This window comes from Belonocnema kinseyi, chromosome 2, assembly GCF_010883055.1.
Source record: "Belonocnema kinseyi isolate 2016_QV_RU_SX_M_011 chromosome 2, B_treatae_v1, whole genome shotgun sequence".
NCBI classification, from domain to species: Eukaryota; Metazoa; Arthropoda; class Insecta; order Hymenoptera; family Cynipidae; genus Belonocnema; species Belonocnema kinseyi.
Genome location: NC_046658.1, coordinates 69,991,500 through 70,013,408, shown reverse-complemented (window position 1 = coordinate 70,013,408; position 21,909 = coordinate 69,991,500). Strand labels below are relative to the sequence as shown.

At 29.0% G+C, this 21,909-nt stretch overlaps 2 protein-coding genes across 2 annotated transcripts in view; one reads left to right on the top strand and one right to left on the bottom strand.

The window, feature by feature from the left end:
- The window catches only part of LOC117168325 (protein KRI1 homolog), an 11,673-nt gene extending 8,270 nt beyond the window's left edge, over positions 1-3,403 (top strand). The window contains exons 6-8 of the mRNA XM_033353902.1: positions 1,576-1,836; positions 1,934-2,091; positions 2,165-3,403. Coding sequence (XP_033209793.1) covers positions 1,576-1,836; positions 1,934-2,091; positions 2,165-3,248 — 1,503 coding nt within the window. The 3' untranslated portion in view covers positions 3,249-3,403. The remainder of the gene's footprint in view (positions 1-1,575; positions 1,837-1,933; positions 2,092-2,164) is intronic.
- Positions 3,404-14,176: 10,773 nt separating this feature from the next.
- LOC117182716 (gustatory and pheromone receptor 32a-like) lies at positions 14,177-18,273 on the bottom strand. Its single transcript, XM_033375821.1, has 8 exons — positions 18,141-18,273; positions 17,763-18,060; positions 17,414-17,682; positions 16,853-17,032; positions 14,776-15,028; positions 14,563-14,631; positions 14,379-14,468; positions 14,177-14,287 (listed from the first exon to the last, which is right to left on the bottom strand). Exons 2-8 carry the CDS (start codon positions 18,057-18,059, stop codon positions 14,177-14,179), a joined length of 1,269 nt encoding a protein of 422 aa, XP_033231712.1. The 5' UTR covers position 18,060; positions 18,141-18,273.
- Between the last annotated feature and the right edge of the window lie 3,636 nt (positions 18,274-21,909).

Sequence of the window (21,909 nt, the reverse complement as noted above, 5' to 3'; positions counted from 1 at the left end):
CCGCGATTTCGCTGGAAGCGGGTGCAATTTTTCAGATTAGCACCCGCTCCCGGCGAAATCCTGCGGTTGTCCTTATGACAAATTTTTAATTATATATTTATTAAATGTAGAAAATTGAGGTAAATTTAATTTTCTATAGTTGATTTTTTTACCAGTTCAATTTTAAAACTTTAAAAATGGAATAAAATTGAAATTTGAAAATTCAATTTTCTTTTAAATTTTCTTCGATTTTCAGCCGTTTAAAACTCAATGGTTAAATCCCTTTATTTTTTAATACATGCATTTTTAACAGTTAAAATTCTAGAAACAATCAAATTTTATAAAAAAAAAAATAACATACTTAAGAAATGTTATGTTTACATAATTCGACATGATAATTTAATAAATAAAGATTTCAATTCATAAATCGAATTTCTTCTCTGTGCTTTGGAAAATTATATCTTTTGGTTAAAAAATAACAATTTTATTATTTGGTTGAGAACTTAATTATTTTGTTAAAAATGTATCCTTTTTGGTTTAAACTTTAATGTCTTTCTTAGTTGAAAATTTAACGGTTACCGTAAAAAATTGAACTATTGGGTTGGAAATGAACTTGTCTATTGAAAGTTTATAGTTTCTGGTGGAAAAATCAACTGCTTTGTAGAAAAAAATGTTTGTCTTATGATTTCAACAGTTGGGTTGAAGTTGTTTTTCTTTCATGACTCAAGAATCTTCCTTGGCTGAAGAATTAAATATTTTGATATGAATGTGAACTGTTCGGTTGGAAATGAACTTTTTTGTTAAATATTCATATTTTTGGGATAAAAATTAAACTGCTTTGTAAAAAAATTGTATTTTTTGCTTGATATTTCAACAATTTGGTTGAAATTGTTGGAAACCTCATTTCTTTTGGGAAACCTTGTTTTAATAATCTTTTTTGGTTGAAAATTAATTTGTTTTGGTAAAAAAAATCAACTGATTGGTTAAAAGTTAAAATACTCTATCAAAAAAATGTATTTTCTGTTTGAAAATTTACCATTTTCAATTGATAATTGAACTATTTGCTTATAAATTCATGTATTTTGTTGATTGTATATTCTCTAAATCTCAACGAGTAAGAGTTAACTGATCAAATAGTGCAAGTTATTATGATTGATTTTGTAAGTATTTCTACTGGTCATTATTAAAAAAAATACTTATTAGCAGTGGAATTGTTATTAACTTACTTCGGTAGAAAATTTATAACTGAAAAAGTAACAAGTTTACTGCAACCTTTAATTTCACACTACTTTATAACTACGCACTTATCAATTCAGATGTACAGAGTATATTATTGAAAATTTTAACTTCTCAAACAATAGAATACGAAATTAGAAATAAGTATGAAGGAAAAATTTATCGGTTATTGCTAGAAACGTTGTTTTATTGTGTTTCAGTTACTTGTGAAAATAATAGGTACAAGAATTCGGAGCATATTCATTTAAGATTTAAAAATCGAATAAACCGATCTGTAAATGACCGCACATCGAATCGAAAATGCCATATGCGATCCGACAAAATGAACACGTCTATTTTAAATCTAAACTTTGCTTTTAGATGGATGCTGATTACGATCCTACATCAGATCCAAAATCAAAAGATACAAATTCGACAAAGAAAAAGAAAAAAGGACGTAATAAAAAGGCTGAATTTGTTCACAAAGACAAACCGAAGTTTGATCCTGAAATTTATTCGACGTATCAGGAATATATAGACCGATATTATGGTTTAGATTACGAGGATATGATAGAAGATGTGCCTTGCAGATTTAAACTTAGAAAATCATTGCCTAATGATTACGGATTAACGATAGAAGAGGTAAATTTATTTTTATTGAATTTTTTATGAGTTTAATAATAATGAAAGTGTTTTCTTAATTTGGAAATGTTATTGATTGTTGAGTTACTATTTACAGATTTTGATGGCTGACGATAAGGAATTGAATAAATGGTGCTCCTTGAAAAAAGCTCTTGAGTACAAACCAGAGCAAGTTGAGAGAAACGAACTCCGTAGGTTTCAACAGAAAGCTCAAAATGAAGCTCTGAAAAGGAAGATTTTGCAAAGCTTGTACAGGTGAATACAATCCTATTTATATTTAGAGTTTAGTGATTAGTTTTGCTTACGAAAGTTCTTCTGTATTTTTTAGAACCGAGGAAGAAGAGCCAGACAGTCAGGAAGGTCCTTCAGCAGAAACATCGAAAAAAAGGAAAAGAAAGAAGAAAAAAGGAGCCGCAGTTGAAAATCAGCAAGATGATATCGAAATTAATTCTGAAGTTCCTTCAACTTCAAAGAGCAATCAAAATTTTTGTGAAAATGTAGATGATACCGAAAAGTACGCAGGTTCTGAACTCTTGAATTTAAAATCTGAAAAACAAAATCATGATGTCCATAATTCAGGTAATGAAAAGAAAGAAGTTCAAAAGAAGAATAAGAAGAAATACACGAAGGAAGATAGTACGATTAAGTACGTAAATACACCAGACATCAAAGAGAAAGCTGCAATAAAGAAGAAGAAAGAACATGAAAATGAGAGTTTGAATGGCCCAAGTTCTCAACTCTTGTCTTTAAAATCTCAAAAGCGAAAATGTGAGAACGTTCACAAACCAGATGATAAAAAGAAAGACGTTCAGAAGAGGAAGAAAAGCAAGAAGGAAGAACATCAGTATGAAAGTCTGAATGAAAATGCAAGCATAGATGCTTTAAATGGAATCGAAAAAGAAGCGAATTTCAAAGATTTGAAAGGTGAAATGAAAAAGCAGAAGAAAAAGAATCAACAGAATATTTCAATGAGTGAAATAAAAACGGAAACATTCCTGGGAAATGAATTCGATAAAGAAAAAAGTGATTCGGATAAAACATTGAGCAAAAAGGAGAAGAATAGACTTTCGAAATTAGAAAGGAAACAAAAATACATAAAATTGAAAAAGGAGCAGGCGAAAAAGTATGCAATGAAAAAGAAGGAATCATCTACTGAAGGTGAAGCAAATAAAGAAAAAGTCACGCCTGATCAATCTGAAAAATTGAAGAAAAAAGAAGAAATTAAATTAAAGAAATTAGAAAGAAAGCAAAGGTATTTGAAAATGAAAAAGGAGTTGGCGAAGAAAAATGAGAAAAATACAAAGGAAAATGATACAGATGTATTGAAATCCTTAAGTGCTGACCGATTAAAGGCATTTGGTACCAACCCCAAGAAGTTTAAAAACAGATTAAAGTATGGAAATAAAGGATAATTTTATTTAATTCTGACTCTTTAAGAGAAGATTGTATTTATTGATTTTAATTACAATTTTACACAACTGTAAGTAAATGTAAAATACTTAAAAGATCGTTGAAATGTTAATGATTATAATATTATAAACTAATATTCTACAAATAAAACTTGTACTGTTTATTATATTGATGCTCTTTTTGTGCTTTTATATTTGCCAGATTTTTTTATTTTTAAATTTATATTAAGGGTGTTGGTTAAATCCGACTTTGAATTTTTTTATGGGTACATCACTGGCTCAATATATAATTTTTCCGAAGGATTTGCGAACAAAAGGAAGAAAACTTGTCGAATATACAGGGTTTTGCGAGATCCTCAGATCAATAAAATGTTGAAAAATCAAAAAACTTATTGAGGAAATGATTATTTTCACGACAAATATGAATTTTGCGAAAAATAGAAGTCGGCGGGTAGTTATACGACAGCATTTGAACGGTTAGAATCGTTTGCAAAATTATTTTTTACTCACTATTCTGACATAATAGAAGAATTCTCGAGATATACCAGATTTTCTAAGGGCCACGTCTTGACGATGATGACCCTAAATTTTGCAAAATACGTTGCGAAATGGAGAAAAATGCAGACAAAATTGACATGCCCTGTGTGTGTCTTGCCCTATTTGTGATCAGCCACCAGGCTACCTATCAACTTCAGGCCATGCCTTTTACTATTCGGTACGAAATATACACTGTAAAAAATATTGTTGAAACTAACATTTCGTTCTGTAACATTTTCCTGTGATTGTTGTAGGAAAATGACACGTTTCTTGTAAATTGACAGTGATTATTAAAGGAATTTTACCATAAATGAATGTAATTGACAATGAACGTGTAATTTTCCCACAACAATCACAGGACATAAAAATACCAGTGATCGTTGTGGGAATTTTACACCAAAGTGTAACTGATATAAAATGTAATTTCACAAGGTTTATGTAAGCTCCCAACGATTAGTGTAATTTCGCACGCGGAGTGTAATACTTTTTACAGCAGCGATGTAAAATTGCATAATCCTTGTCATTCCTCTGTTAAACACTTGATGTCGTTGCGCGTCCATGTTTTGATCTTCTATTATAATCGATAACCTGCGAGTAAATTCAGTGCAAGATTGTGCAAAATTTTGGTGGCATTTGGATAATCGTGGATTGTGCTGGGTTGAGCGCATCAGAAAGGCAAGTGCAATGTGTTTTACATGAAAAAAATTTGTTCGCATGTTTGGCATGCTTGCCACAGTTGACAGAAATTAGGATGCGCCTATTTCGCTCTATTGATCATAACCTTATAAGTTTGATGCGTATTTTTTGGAACAGCAAACCAAACAAAACGTCTAATGTTTTCTGCTAAATAAAAAAATGACTCCTTTTATTTATATATCTTATTATTCTTCCGGTTCGATTTGACTTAAGCATTCATATAGGATTCAAAATACCCGGGCTTGTCATTGCGCATGCGCATCCTTTTACATGCGGCGTTTTACAGCGTTCTGAAATTTCGCAAGGCGAATGTAAAATTCCATTCTTCCAAAATTGCTTTTTACCTCCTGTGTGCGATTTTACACTATCGTGTTATTTCTACCTAATTTTGGTAAATTTCCCATAGTAATTGCTGGTATTTTTATGTCCTATGACCTTTTTGGTAAAATTACATGAAACTTTTTACAGTGCATGTGAATCCAAAATTTTAAATTTTTGCTGATCGATCAACCACACTTTGTTCGTTTTCTGGAAAAAGAAAATCCGTATTTTTTTCTACTTTTTTTAAAACTTTAACCCGTTCCCTCGGCTTTTGGAATAAACAACAGCTTTTAAATGGGGAAAACTCAATTTTAGAAAAAATAGAAAAACGAAGCACTTGTTATCAACTTTTTCGTGAATTGAAGTATGTTCAAGCAATAATGTTCACAGAATAAATTTCAATTTTGCCCCCCCCCAAATCTCCTTTCACTGTAACCGGAAAATGGCCTATATCGTATCGATGAAAAAAAAATTTCGCGAAAATTTTGGTTGAGTAAATTTTCTATAGAAATTTGGTTAATAACAATTCTCGATGTTTTTATTGCAGCCTATAGCGTAGCAATGAAACAAAAATTTTCTTTTGAAATTTTGTTAATAACAATTCTCGTTAATTTTATTGAAGCCTATAGCGTAGCAATGAAACAAAAATTTTCTATCGAAATTCGGTTAATAACAATTTTCGTTGTTTTTACGGTAGCATATAGCGTAGCGTAGCTACCAAAGAAATTTCTCGAAAATTTTGGTTGAAAAAAATTTCTACCGAAATTTTGTTAGCAGCAAATATGGATGTTTTTATTTAAGCCCATAGCTTTGCAAAAAAAAATTCTCGAAAACTTTGGTGTCAAAAATTTTTCATTGAAATTTTGTTAATAACAAATGTTTTTATTGAAGCCTACAAGGAAAAAAATTTTTCTCGGAAATTTTGGTGTCAACAATTTTCCATCGAAATTATTTTAATAACAAATGTGGATGTTTTTATTGAAGCCTATAACGTTGCAAGGAAAAAAAATTCCCGAAAATGTTGTGTCAAAAGTTGTCTATCGAAATTTTGTTAATAAGAAATGTGGATGTTTTGATTGAAGCCTATAGCGTAGCAAGGAAAAAAAAATTTCTATCGAAATTTTGTTAATAGCAAATGTAGATGTTTTTATTGAAGCCTATAGCGTTGCAATAAAAAAATGTCTCGAAAATTATAGTGTCAAAAATTTTCCATTGAAATTTTGTTAATAACAAATTTTTTTATTGAAGCCTACAGCGTTGCAAGGAAAAAAATTTGTCGACAATTTTGGTATCAACTGTTTTCCATAGAAATTTGTTTAATAACAAATGTGGATGTTTTTATTGAAGCCTATAGCGTTGCAAGGAAAAAAATGTCCATTCAAATTTTGTTAATAACAAATGTTGATGTTTTTATTGAAGCCTATAGTGTTGCAAAGAAACAAATTTTCTTGAAAATATTGGCTTCGAAAATTTTCAATCGAAATTTTTGTTAATAACAAATGTGAATGTTTTATCGAAGCTTATAGCGTTGAAAGAAACAAAACAAATTTCTTGAAAATTTGAGTGTCTTTTAAAATCAAAGGTCAACGGACCGAAAATTTATGATAATCTTGTGGGGCTTACGAAAAGCAACGTTTTTCTTTTTTGAATTTTTTTCATATCATGCGTTGTTTGGCTTAAAATGTTCATTTTAGTTTTTTTTTGGATTTTGAAAATGTGCTAACCCTGATAATTTTCTTTTTATAGTAAAAAGTCAATGATAAATTGTTTGAGTTTCTGAGTACTATGAATATTGAATAACCGTTCATAGAATTTTGAAATCTTGAAAAAATGTGGTTTCAGAAATTTTGAAAATGCGCTCACCTTTTGAATTTTGATCCGAAATAGATGGTTTACGAACTGGTTCTTTCTTTTTAGGCCTTAAAAAAGTGTGCCAAAGCAGAATCCAATCTGATTAATTTTTTGAAATTTATCGTGCCTAGAGACTACAGGCAAACAGGCAAACAAAAACCTTCGTAAAAATCGTTTTTTCTGCCTCAGTGGGTCTTAAAATATGGAGATTTGATGAAAACCGACAAAGTAAAATTTCACATCAATACCTTCTCCTTAAGATGAAAATGTAAAAAATTTTCTCGAAAACCTTAGTGTCAAAAATTTTCTATCGAAATTTCGTTAATAGCAAATGTGGATGTTTTTATTGAAGCCTATAGCGTTGCAAGGAAAAAACAAATTGTCTTGAAAATGTTGGTGTCAAAAGTTTTCTATCGAAATGTTATTAATAAGAAATGTGGATGTTTTGATGGAAGCCTATAGCGTAGCAAGGAAAAAAAAATTTCTATCGAAATTGTGTTAATAGCAAATGTGGATGTTTTTATTGAAGCCTATTGTGTTGCAATAAAAAAAATTATCTCGAAAACTTTGGTGTCAAAAATTTTCCATCGCAATTTCGTTAATAAAAAATTTGGGTCTTTTTATTGAAGCCTATAGCGTTCTTTCGACTTTCTGACACTATGTCACTTATTATTCAATATTTCCTTAGATCAGAGCGTATACCCTATATTTTTTAAAGAATTAAATTCAATTATTCAGTTGTTATTATTAATTGTTTAATATTTGCTAAATATTTTTTAAAAATAGTACTCTCAACATTCATTTATTGTGTCGTTAAAAAAAGAAAAGAATAACTGTTTCCGATTTCCAGGTAAAAAGTCGTTTAAAAAAATTTAAATTGTTTTAGAAAATGTAAATATCTTTTCACGCTTTAAAGGGGAAACAATTGTTTCAATAGTTAGCAAATATCCTTAACAAATATATTACTCTCAAAATTCGTTAATTGCGTAATTAATTCCAGAAAATAATAACTTTGTAGGATTTTTAGGGAAAACATTTTAGAAAAATGAAAATTAGTACAAAATACGTTAAACAAGAAGTACAACATAAAAAATTATGTATAAAAAATTCCTAAAAATACCGTCTTTAGCTTGAGATTGATAGAAAACTGTTTTTTATTTTTGGGTCATTATTCGGGCATGATATAAGTTTTTTTCCATTTAAAACCCCCTGTTAATTTCAAAAGCCAGGGACACGGTTGAAAGTTAAAAATAAAGAAAAAAAAATTACGGATTTGCTTTATCCGGAAAACGAAGTAATTGAGACGGATCGATCACCGAAAATCTAAAGTCGAATTTTCACAGGTATAAATTGGGACAACCCTAAAAACTTGCACATATATATGCTGAATTTAATTAAATTACGTCAATTACATTTTTGAAATTTTTACATAAATCTCACTCAAAAGTCCTTAAGCAACCTGCAAATAATTTATCGATTAATTTTTTTTGCAACTACTAATGTCCATAAAAATAGAGACATCGAGTTGATAATTTAGGAAATTTACTTGAAGGCACAAAGAAAAAAAAGCTGCTGGTATGGTAGGAATCGTATAATGTAACTAAGTATCAATAATTAAAAAAAAATTGTTTTATTTAAAAATTGTCTATTTAGAATATGATTGTTCATAAATTAATATTTAAACTTCATTAAATTATCTGCGATATAACTATTTTATTGTTCTATAATGTGTTTATATTTATGATAGGAAATAATTTTTTGCAGCTTATTGTTTTTAGGCTAAACATGTTTGATTCTTGAATGTATTCTGAAGTCTAAGAAAAAGGAAAACTCATGGTTTTAAATATATATAATTTTCTTCGAAAACTCTGTACAATTACAATGGTAACTCATTGAATATTTAGGGAAAAGTGATGCGAAATGAAAAAATTGCGAAATTCAAATGTAGACATGACCCTGATCTAATGGGGTCTATGACTTGACTTGTTAAAAAATGATAAACGATGTCTGTGGATTATTAGGATTTCGAGGAGATTGTTTGCTTTTCTACCATTTCTGTTTCTAATCCGCCCCGTATGGTAAAATCTAGCACAACCCTTCAGAATATGTTTTCCCGCTCTCAACATGTTCTGTTCTTACGGCGTTAGAATTTTAGGGGCAACATTGAGACTTGATTTCGAAACCTCATGCTCGTATATTATATATTTTATTTTTATATGGTTTAATCATTATTTGAAAGTTTTGTTTGGGAAATACTCATTAAGTTATAATATTTTACTTCGAATTTTTGAAATGAAATATTTTTTATTGACATTCAATTAATTGAATACTGGATCAAGAGATATAGCTCTTTTACACATTTTCTTTATTCCTTCACCTAGTAGCTATCTGATGAAAAAATAGATTCTGTTTCCCTTAGAATTAATCAGTAGAGAATATAAAATTTGATATCTAATTGACCTCTGTGTGAATATTTGATCAACTTTAATGTAACGGTTATGGATGTAAATCAAAAAGTTTGTTTATTGAATTTATTAATTTTAGATCTGCTTTTAAAGTCTTCATATAGGTAAATTAAGATATTTTATTTTAAACTTTCCTTTAGATGATATATGGGTATGAATGTTAAAAGTTTGAAAGGGGACACGTTACTGGATGAGATTTACTCAAATTTAATCGAATTTATTTTGATAATGATTCAAGTAAAAATAATGTGTACAATAAGGTACTATTATAGGAAAAAATTGGCCTAATAAAATCCTTCAACTAAAAAATCATTCATCCAAATACAAGCATAAAATATCTCATGGACATGCGGACATTCCAGTGAACAGGTCATGTTGGTTGGTAATTTTTAGATATTCACCCTTTTATAGTTAGATAATTGTTTAAAAGGGTTTTTTGAAAACTTCGATAGAAATGAGATAAAATATTTTAGAAGTATATTATTAAAAGACGACTTGAGTATGTATGTGTGATTGTGATTCGAAATGCTGGTCATACTATCAACACTACAATGGGAAGAGGTATTCTATGAACGAATAAAGGGGGTTGCGTCCCCCAGGGTACAATAAATCAATCCCCTCACATCTGAAGCGGCAGCAGGTGGTACGAGCGTTTACTACCGCTCACGCCTCTAATTCCCAATTAATACAATCCCTTTCCAAACGAATTTTCTAATCTCAGGGAAAAAACGCTTTTTATATGTGCATATATATTCAATTCAAAACAGTTTTGTCTAAGAAGGTGAAATGTTAAGTTATTCTTTGAAATCAGTCTTTGGTGGGTGTATGGAAACGTTGTATTGACCGACAGGCTAACTGGTGAATTTTTTTCAAATTTGTTAGATATCACTTTTAGTAGCCATGCGGATTACGTAAACAATATTATGCATCAAGTGTAACAAGGCGAGGTGTTTTTTAATATATTTGTCATCATAAGGAAGGTTTTTTAGGGTGGGGGGTAATCGATATAATGGAGTTATTTACTCATAGGCACTATTTTAGAAAGTTATGTGAACTTACGTTTATACTTGCTAAACTGGTAAATATTGAATCCCTATTCAATTAAGGTGTATACTGATCATATAAATCAATGTCACGGAACTAAAATAAGGTAATAATTATAGGAAACTTTAATAATTTATGTGAGAACAAAAATGTCATCAATATTTTATGAGCAACTTAAAAAAAGACATTTTAAACGCAGGAGCTGAAAGTATTCTTGCAGCGTTTTGGAATATTTTTTTAAACTATAATACATAATACTAAATTTTAAAAATCTGCGTGATCTTGTTTTTCATTTTTAATCTTATTTTTTACTATTGAAGCAAAAATTATGCGTCTTATTAAAAAATGGTCTTAACAAAAATGGTACATCTTTTTGAGATAAAGAATTTTTCTTTACAACATTATTTCGTATCTTGCGTAGTTTCACCGGAGAATGGAATTATTTTTTAATATCATACGGAATGCGGATGCCTCCTTCTTTAAAACTTTTTCTGAGAGTTGATATACAAAAAAATAAAATAAAATTGCTTTTGACAGGATTTGTACTATTCATTGAAAAATAGTCATGCCAGACTATACATTAGCTACCACGGAGACGTTGAACTTTTTCAGATTTTGAATATGAATTCTCATTGAATTCTTATTACAATACTCAAGCTTGATTTATTATATCTACACATATTTTTATAATTTTCGAATAAATGATATATTTAAAAATTTAAATTGTCGATTTGTCAATAGCATTTTCAATGTTTGAAAGAAAAACGGTGAGTTATATCAAAAAATAGTTTGAGGGGATTTTGCAGGCCTTTTTAAAAGAAAAATTTCATCCTTAATCTTTTTTCTTCTCTCATGTTGTTTGCCTGATAATTTGAATTTTTTGATTTCAATAGAATTTTCGATATTCAAGAGAAGAACAGTGAGTCCTATCGAAAAATGTTTAAAAGCGACTTTCTATAGGTCTTCTTAAAAGCAAAAGTTTATTCATTTGACTTTTTTTCGTTTGTTACTTCAGTTCCTTCTTCACAGACCTTCTGAACATTTTTTTTTACGTCTCACATAGCTCTTTTAGAAAATTAAATTCTTATTTTATAAAAAGCATTTTCGATGCTTATAAAACCAGAACTGATAATGAAAAATGGATAAGAATGTTAAAAACATTACAACTTTAAGTAATGCTAATTTTGAGTTTTTTGAGCACATTTAACATTTTCCGACAGAATTAATTCCGACAGAACTAATGTCATGAAAAATGGGTAGTTTTTAAAATGTTTAAATTAGTGTTACAGATCGGATTAAATTTTATACTTAGGCAGTCCATCATCAAGTCACATAATCATTTGTTTCTTAAATATGCTGTTTAAAGGGTGATAGAAACCTATATTAGATTAAAAAATGTCACAACTTTAACCAAAAATTTCATCTTATTTTGATAGTCAGTGTTTTCAATTTTTAAAATTTCAATACTCATAACTTTTTAAAAATAAATTTGTTGTTGGTTTAAAATAAATTGGGTCTCCATTATCAAATCCAAAAAACGTAATTTTGAATAATATTTCCAAATATTTTAACTTGATCCAAAATTATTTTTTCTTAAATGTGAGTTTTTATTATTATTATTTGCTATTGAAAATTATATAAATAAAAAATCACAATAATTTGTTCACCCGTAGAACAATTTAAAAAATTTTCAAATTCTAAATATTTGAAAAAATCACGTTTTTTCCTAATAGGATACCACACCTTCTCCATACACACCCTAAAACAGATTTTAAAAAAATCTACTTTGCCCTATTATCCCTATCCCTGAAAATCTGATTTATTACAAATAAGGATTTAATATTGTTGGAGTTGTGTCTTTGATTTTTCTCATATACATTTTTATTTTCACATTATCATACTAAATTAAATGAACCTTTTATCGACAGGGAGAATGAAGATTATTCGACAAAGTGAACCAGACTACAATTGGCGAATTTCACGGATTGACGCCTCCATCTGTAACAAGCCGTTGATAGTCAGGGCACTGTAATTGATCAAGGACACCCAGGATCATAATTGGCGGAAAATCTCTCCTGGGATTCATCTCAACGTAAGTACCTTTTATATAATCAATTTTATTTAAGCGCCTAATTACTTTATCGAAAAGTGAAATATCGGCGTTACACTGAACGCCAATTAAGTTTTTATGGAGAAAAGAATTTTCTGCAGTTAAAACTAGGATATAAAATGCGAAAGGACAACAAATGTATCATTTTTTGCACAAAATGGAAGTGCAAAATGAATCTTCTAATATTATTTAAAATCAGGTATACACGTATTTTAAATGTCCCAAAGTTTTGGTAAAAGTGAGATTTTTTTACAATACTCATTATACCACTATTTATTTTTATTGATATTTGATGTCTTTTAGAATTAAACTTATGATACGCAAATACTGGTAAATAATATTAATAACATTTTTTAAATATTCGAGATTTACAGATATCGTTTATATCGAGATAAAAAAGATAAAATTTAAGAGTAGAGTTCAATATTTTATAGTAAGGGATTTGGATTCGAAAAATCATTTCAAAATTTGCCCCACACATTTATTGCCTAGTACCGCTGTGTATAAAAAAAATTATCTCGAAAACTTTGGTGTCAAAAATTTTCCATCGCAATTTCGTTAATAAAAAAACTTAATATCAAACAATCTCTCAAAAAGTTTAAAATCAATTTATCAACGTTGATTTTAAATTATTTTTATTATTGATCACCATTTTTACATAACATTCGTTATAAAATATTCGGTATAACGCTCCATATTAGTGTATATATTGTTAACAATGATCACCATTTTTGCATAATATTTGTTATAAAATATTCGGTATAATGCCACATATTAATTCATCATACTATAAAATGAAAGAATGTTTTGAAACGTAAAAGTTAAAATCAAAATCAGTTGTCCCATGTTTTTCAATATTTTTATCTATTCTGCATATATTTTTAATAGATTTTGGAAATTTTTGGTTTGATCATAATGGTATGGCATCTCACGCGACCTTTAGCAACATGTAAAATTTATGTCCGTCACAAATACATTCCTTGATTTCTTAGATTTCTTTTCATACAATTTCGTTTTATAGAAGTGAGATGAGAAATTTTGAATCGTTATGCACAAAAATTTGAATTTATTTTCCCTCAAAAGCTTGGTTTTACACTCATTAAAATTTAATTAACTAATTATTGATTGATAAAAAGAAATATTTCGGGTTGCAATCGTGTACAAAACTACGAAACGAAACAGTACGAAACGTGTACTGTCGACGAAACGTCGGAAAAATTCGTAGTTTTGTTCACGATTGGAATCTTAAATATTTTTTTTTATCAAAATCAATAATTGTGAAAGCATTAATTATAATGATTGACTATTAATCCACCCAAGGGACGATTAACTTACCTTTTATAATAATTCTTTTTAGGAAAAATGAAAAAAGTGATTTTCTAAAACGTACATTAATCTTATATTGGAGAAATTAATGACATAACTATTGTTCTTTTTTTTTATTTTCGCTACCTTTTTCATAATTATTTCTCTTTAAAAAAAATTTATATTTGAATTAACTGGAAACTAATGAAAATTTAATTTTCCGTAATATCGAGGATCGCGACCACTCAAATTTTCTTTTAAATCTAAAAAATGGGGAAAGTGTGGTTTTATTCACAGAAACAATATGCTACATGAAGGACGCTTAAGAAAAACAAGTTTTTTTAACCACCCTAATGTACAATCTGCCTCTTCATTCTTTTATAAAAACTTACAAAAATGGTCGTGATTGAAAAATAATCGTTAAATTAAAGGTAGAAACATTTCGTTTTCCGTTTTATTATATTCTAAGACATGCAAAAGGAATTTACATATATTTAATTGAATTGAACAGTTTAAATATATATTATGAAGTAGTTTTTGATTGGGTACTTAAATAACATTTCATATTTGCCCAGAAAATCTTTCTTGAAACATTATTTTTCTCATGAAGTTGTGTCGTTTAGTTTGGTTGAATTTGAAAATGCACTGGAGTCCGAGATATCACCCCCTAATTGAATAAGAATTACTAAATATGTCGTGATGGATCCAACAACCTGAAAAAATAGGGATTTTAGACCGTGCTAGATTTTAATTTCATTATATGTTCATTGTTCTAATATAATGATTAGAAAAATTATTACTTACCCCTTGAATAAAAGTGTAATCTAATGTCACAAAATCGTAGGCCGTAAATTTCAGAGGATTTTGTATTAATTGTAAAAGGAACTCTCGAATCTGGAATTCAATTCAATACAGTTAGTTATTAATAAATTTTCATACATAACTTCGTTTACAATGCTATATAATTGTTATTGACAATAAGGAATACCTCTGAGCGAAATTCTTTATTAGTCATCGGTTCATGCAATTCGCAAATAATATTGCCCGTTCTCAAAGCCTGAAAATTACAAGAATAAAATATTTTCTTAATTTTTGGTTGAAAATATTTTTACGAATTTTGATGATAATAATAATAATAATAATAATTAAAATGATATTTCTGAAGTTAAATTACTAAAATATTGGTTAAGTATAATAATACCTCTGCGCTTGTCCTGTCGCACATATGATTAACAATCAATATTTTTATTACATAAAAAAATAGCCAGCAACATGCAGAAATTAATCCAGGCCTTGTATCTATTCCTGGATTGGTTGTTAAATATATAACAGTGTAAGAATAATATAAAAGTCCGGTAATGAAAACTGATGCAAGTGCCATTGATAAAAGTACTAGCAGGCCAAAAGTTTCATTAACACTTCGGGAAATTTTCACTAAATCCAAGTGAACCTGCCTTAATGAATAATAATTAAATTATAATTTATTATCTAAAGAAATAAAAAATATAGAAACGCAACTAATTTGAAATGTTTATTTAAAATATCTTTTAAAAGACCGAATCCATTTCAGATCAGGCAGGTTCTACACTTAAGTCGCAGATTCTCTCAGCGACAAAATATTTTGTTTTTTAGAAGAAATCAGCCTACACGTATTTTTCTTTAAAACATAAACAGCAGATTTCCCGGAAAACGTCAACTTTTTTATTTGTTGAAATATTTTAGTTAAACTTCTGCTTATATAAAAGACACTCTATTAGTTTTATGTAGGCGAAAACATTTTTGAGGAAACAAGACTTTTTTCCTAGACATTGAATTGTCCCATTTTTCTTCTAAAGGAAACAAGATATTACAAAATAGCTAGATGCATTTTTTCGAGAACTTTTTTAAATTTCTAAACTTTTATTTGTTATTTGTAACTTGGTAAAAATGTAGTATTAGGTGAGTAAAGTTTATGGTTTAAACTGTTTTCCAACATTTTTAACATTCATGGAATTAAAGAATATTTAAATTTTAAGACCCAACGTAATTTAAAACACGATATCGCCCAAACTGTAGATTTAATTCTGATGATTTTTACATGTATCCCGTATAATTTATAGGTATTTTTCAGGAAATTCAAAAACAAAACAAAATTTGAAAAAGTTCTCAAAAGTGAAAATTTTAATTAATTTTTTCTCTCAACTGCATATACTTCAAAATTTTGTGAAATACAAATTCTATCTTAATGCAAATTTCGAACAAAGGTTGATTTTTTCCTTTTTTCTATATTTTTGCAAACGACTTTCTTACGCTCAGTATCTTTTGGATTTAATGCGCAGGGCTATGTGCAAGCGAAAAAGTGTTGATAAGTAATGTTGTTTTTTTTATAAACAAATCATAATATCACGTAGTGAATATGATCGATTTTTCACTTTTAAAGTAATATTTTGGCCATAAAATTACTTGCTTTATCGACAAGTTGTAGTTGTAGTTGACCTTGTTCATGAAAGCAAGCCGTTTTATCGCCAAAATATTACTTTAAAAACGAACAATAAATAATTTTTAATATTTGATATTATAATTTGTTTATAGCAAATATCATACCTTATAAAAACTTTTTCTCTTGAAAACACCCATGCGCATTAAATCCCAGAGATATTGAGTGTAAGAAAGTTGTTTACAGAAATAAGTTAAAAGAAAGAGCAAAGAATTAATATTTGTTCGCTATATTTGCATTAACATAGAAATTTAAACAATAAAAGTTTATAAATCACTTGCACATATAAATTCTTAATTTAGTTCTAAATTGTTTTTTACAACAAAATTTACAATCAATTAAGAAATGCGTTCTAGACGTTATTTTGAACTTATAGTTACTTGATTTCGCTCCACTGTGCTTGTCATTGCACGTGGATAGTGAGGCCACGCGGCTTTACTTAAAAATTAATATATATATATATATAATCTATTTTTAAACCTAATTAAAATTACGCTTTTGAGCAAAAAATTAGGTCAAAATTTTTATTTTTTGAGCCCCTCTTTAAAAATTTGATTTTGAATTGCATAACAAATTCCTGTGTTAATTATACGCGACACCTGTAAAAATAATTAAAGTGAAATTTGCTGTTTGGGAGATATGGTGTTTAAAAAAAGCCGGGCCTCACAATTAAAAATCCAATTTTAAGTAAAAACTTCGCTTTACCAACACTAAAATTTTCAGGAGTTTTATTAAAAGCGCTAGACCCACTACAACTTTGATATTTAGGAAATGGATTTATCCTAACGATAAAAATTCTTACTTTGCGGCTTTCATCAAATGTGTATCATCATTTGTTTTTTTACTAAACCCATTAACGATTGTAGGTTTTAGAAGACCAGATCTGTGGTAAAGCAATTTCATATATTGTGGCGATAGTGGAGTTGTTGATGACATGCTTTTCAGTAATGCATTTAATCGTGCAAATTTCCTCATCATACACCTATAGGAAAATTTGTGTGCAAAAATATGTGGGTTAATTAAAATAGTAAACTGTGCTCTGAGACAGCAAATTAGTCTTTTTACGGTTGAGTGTAAAAAGACTTCACTGCCTCGTCATGCGGTATTTTATGTAAGGAGAGTATGGTTTTCGAGTTTTCTCATGAAATTACGTTTCAGATTAGAATTAGTTTAAACTGTCAACTGTTTAGAAGGGACAAGTCTCGCGCAGAACATCAGAGCCCGTGAGACGAAGAAACGAACGCACATGAGCGCGCGTTTCCCGCTGGCGTCAAAGTGCACTCTTACCAGGAAATAAAAAAAAAATAAAACGAGAAAACCATACTCTTGTTACACAAAATATTTATTTTGAAGTAATAAATACCTTACTATGGATAAAAACATTATATCTGCAACGAACATGAGAAAAATTGGATAATGTGCTGATACTACCAGTACAATTTTTACGTGAAATGGAGCATTTTTTAAAATCGAAGTATATGCATTGACTATTGTAACTCCTACAATTATAAGCAACGATCCTAACGTGCCTCCTATTTCCTTCCAAAATGTTTTGTCGTAGTCTTTTGTGATTCCAATTTTTTGCAGTGATTCGTCGACCATCCCTATGCTCTGAATGCATTTTTTCAAATCCTTTGCAACAATGTATTTATTTCTAATGTTTATTTATGTTACGTTATTTTTAAATTGCTTTTAGTAATATGAGAATATACCTTTCTTCGATTCCAGCCTAAAACGACTGCAGTCACAGCCAGGAATCCGTTTCCGTAATAAAGAATTTTGAAAAGAAATTCTCCAGTATTGTTGACGTTTTTTAAGTATGTAAAACTGGCGTAAATTAAAGTATAATACATTGATGCACCATAAGCCGTTATGATACATAATGTGTACAAAAAACTGATTACAAATCGTGGATGGCCTACAGGAAATTCGATGACTCCACTTCCCAAAAGCCAACTTATAATTGATATCGGTAGAACAACTTTTTGAATATTTTGTGATTTCGGCATTCTGTTTAAAATTGATAAAAAAATTGTAATATTCATTAACTTTTTAACAACTTTGTGAATGAATACCTTATGAATAAATACCTGATTTTCCAATTGCAGTATGGTTCAGTTATCCAAACTCACTTGCAGGTGAGAAGCCAAATTATTTTGAAAAACATTGCACATAGAAAATGTTAATAAGTAATTTTTCATTCCACTTTGTTAATGTTTTGAGCTGCTTTGCTGGTTAACGTCTATCCCATCAGTAATGAGCTTCACAGTACTTTAGCGTCGAACTTTTGATGCGTGAGACAAGAATCTTTGATATTGAATGATACATATTTAGATGGGTGGAATAGACAGTAATTTATACTTTGTTACTTTCTTAATAAATTACGTATAGTTATTTAAGGCAACCTGCCCTCAGGATAATAAATGCTGATTATAAAACGAGTTACGACTAACGTGACGGAATGCATTAATTAAAAATTAATGCCATTGTTATCCTTGTTTGCATTGGCTACATGTAAGGTCACTTACAATTTTATTTTATTTTACTATAAGGTTTTAAAAAGCGCTATCTGGTTATGTAGTTTTAATATTTATTCAGGAAATTCCAAATTTAAATATTGAAAGTAAATAAGAGCCTGACCATAGAATACTTTATACTGATAAACATGAATTTATTGTATTACCTTCTTCTAAGGTAATTATTTGACTTAATAAATATTCAATAATTGGAAATTGAAGTTAAAGAAACATTCTTTCATTGATTTCCGTTTATAGCAAATATGGTGCTAATTGCTAACATAAATATTAATTTTAATTGAAATTAATTTTCAGAGTTATTTGGGAGCATTTACAAGATATATTGTCACTGAAAATATAAAATAATTTGGTATTAAAAGTTGTAAAATATAAGGGACGTTGCAATAGTTGTAAAAGAAAGAGTTTCATGTGTGAAGTAGTCAAAAAGAATGTTAAATATTAAATTATGGATATTTATTTCGCGATTTTAAATGTATACAACTTTAAAAGTTTTAATTCCAAATACAGTTTTAAATGAAACTAATAAAAAATTATACATTCTCACAATGCAAAATACTTTTTTTTTTATTCTTGAGGGAAAAGTTAGATTTTGTTACTGAAAATTAAAGTAGATGTTCAGTAACTGAAGTATTGAAAAATAAGTGACTGAGCCTCAGTAAAGTTCTACTGATTCGAATGAATGAATGTTTATCAGTAAATTCCACCGAACGATAATTTCTTGTGTATTTTGTGTAGGGTATTTTTAAATTCACAGATAAGTAATATTGTTAAAGTATTCTCTTACCTCGGCTGTAATTTTAATATCTTTGGCGGAAAATCCAATTTCAATAGTATTTCATTATTTCCTGTCCAATTTCACATGCCTGTACGAATGAAAAGATGATTTTTTTGTTCAATCAAAAGATAGGACTATGTTTTGTTTATAAGTATCTTTCCTGTGACGCACTGCTGAGAAATGAGGTTTAACTGACCGTATATACATTAAATTTTGATGTATTCAATAATGTAGCATTAGGAAGTCGGTGGAGCGTAAGAAGGGATATATCATATTAGATATATCATCTACTTATAAAAAATATTGACGTTCTTTTCTGATACTTACAAAAATTGAAAAAAATTGTAAATTGTAAAAAAGTAAAATACGTAATAAAAAAATGCATATTTGTTAATTCAGAGCAGAGCTGGGAACAAAGTTTTTAAAACACACTCGTTAAATTGCATCTGTTTTACTCTAATATAATTGAATTAATTAATGTAATGTATATACTATACTAATAATACTACTGCTACTGAGCAATAGTATATTATGTACCGACGAGTGTAATTTTTCAGTGCGAAACGTAGAAAGCACTACTATATTACTGTAGCACCGATTTACGTACATCAAAAAGAGCTGAAATCATGTATGTGTTGCTAAAAAAATATATACACCAAACACGCCCATTAAGAACAGTGTCGGGGGTAGCCTGCAAGTAACTTCGATCCTCAATCGCGCCCGTCCGAACGTAAACAGTCAGGACCTTCTGAACCTTTTCCAATTGAAATACACACTATTGCGCAATATACGCGAGTGAGCACCCACGCACTGCGTCATTTCGCTACGCTGTTGGTGTTTTTTAGACATGCGTGACAACCGTCTATCGCCTTATGAGTTTAGCAACTGCGTGGGTCAGCAGTTTTAGAAATTCCTAAACCAAGGAATCCTAAACTAAGGATCGGGTATAAATAGTCTATAAAAAGTTCACATGACTTTGAGCGATTCTTTGTAAAGATATTAGTAATCTGCTTTTCATATGGTCCATCGTAGTTTTTCGATCTATTCACGATGATAATGATTGGCCACCCAATTATCGATATACGGACATAATTTTAAGGTTAAAATACTAGTCTGGTGTATTTTTAATCTTAAAATTCAATTCAATTTTCAAACTTTATTGCAACGTTTGTCTCCAGCTCTTGACGCAAGATTCACACTCGCCTGTAATCCCTTATTTTTCGCATGTGTATCAAATTTAGAATGCGAACCTCAATAGAGTTTTGCTCTAATTCCTTACCCGTTCATAATCACTGGTTTTACTTTTTTCAATATTTAAAGTTTTAGGTGTACAGTCAAACTCATAATTACTAAGTATATATCTTGATTTGTAAAATTAACGAAAAAAGGCCCATTATAATTATTGCAATAAATTTTAGAAAGAATGTACGAGCGTAAATATAATGAAAAAATACTTAAGAATAAAATCGTACACAATCTTTCATGGAAGACAACTTTGAGTTATTGTTAATTAGAATTGAATGAAAATGATAACTTTTCGCTAAAATGGAAGGAAAAACCTAAAGATGCTAAATAATATTAAAATAACTTTCATGATTTCAATTTTGTCTTAAATTATTAATGCTTAGATTTTTTTCTAAAGTTCGTTGCATTAATCAATGTGCCTCTTTTTGTCAGTTTTATAAAGTAGCTTAAATATTCAGTAAATTTTTTAGCTTGACTGTACACAAAGAATATTGTTAAACGCACTACATTGCATTAATACAGCTTGTCGTATTTATCATTTTTAATCATAATTATATTTAATTTCGGTGGCCAATCATTAGGGTGGGTGGGCGGCAATCATTGCATCGATTAACCTAAATCTACCTAATATTGAGGACATTTAAGACAATAATCGACTCCAAAAATGTAGGAATAATGTTTTTCAAATAGCCTACAATCTAAACGGAAATACTATTTTTGTAAGGGTGTAATTTAATGTAATAAAGAAAAGGATACTAATAAAACATTGGTTATTAAGAGTAACATTAGGTTCTATGCCGCTTATATATTTTATTTGTGTAATTATAGGTAAATATGTTTAAAATGCAAAATTAATTAATTGTAAGGGTCTACTGCCCAGGAGAAAAATTCACTTGGAAAACGACGCAGGCTTCGCGTGGATTAAGGAATATGAGAGAATTTTCACGTAAAATATGGGTCGTAAATTGAAACAATTCACGTGGATATCTGCTTAGATTTCTACGTGGGACTCTACGCAATTTTAAGTTAAACCATATCTAGAAGTATAGAAGGAGACATAATAGTACTGCACAAAATTTAAAAATTCCATCAATAACGAACTCAACATGGAATTTCCATGTGGATTGTTTCAATTTAGCACTCAAATTTTAGAACCGAATCATGTAATTCCAAGTGGATTTCTACGTAACTTTTTTCATTAGGGTGGTTTTGAATTTGAAGGCCAAAATATTGGAATAAGTATTACTGAAAAACTATTTATTTTTTTCAAAGTTGCAGAGACACAGTCAACATTTTGCAAGA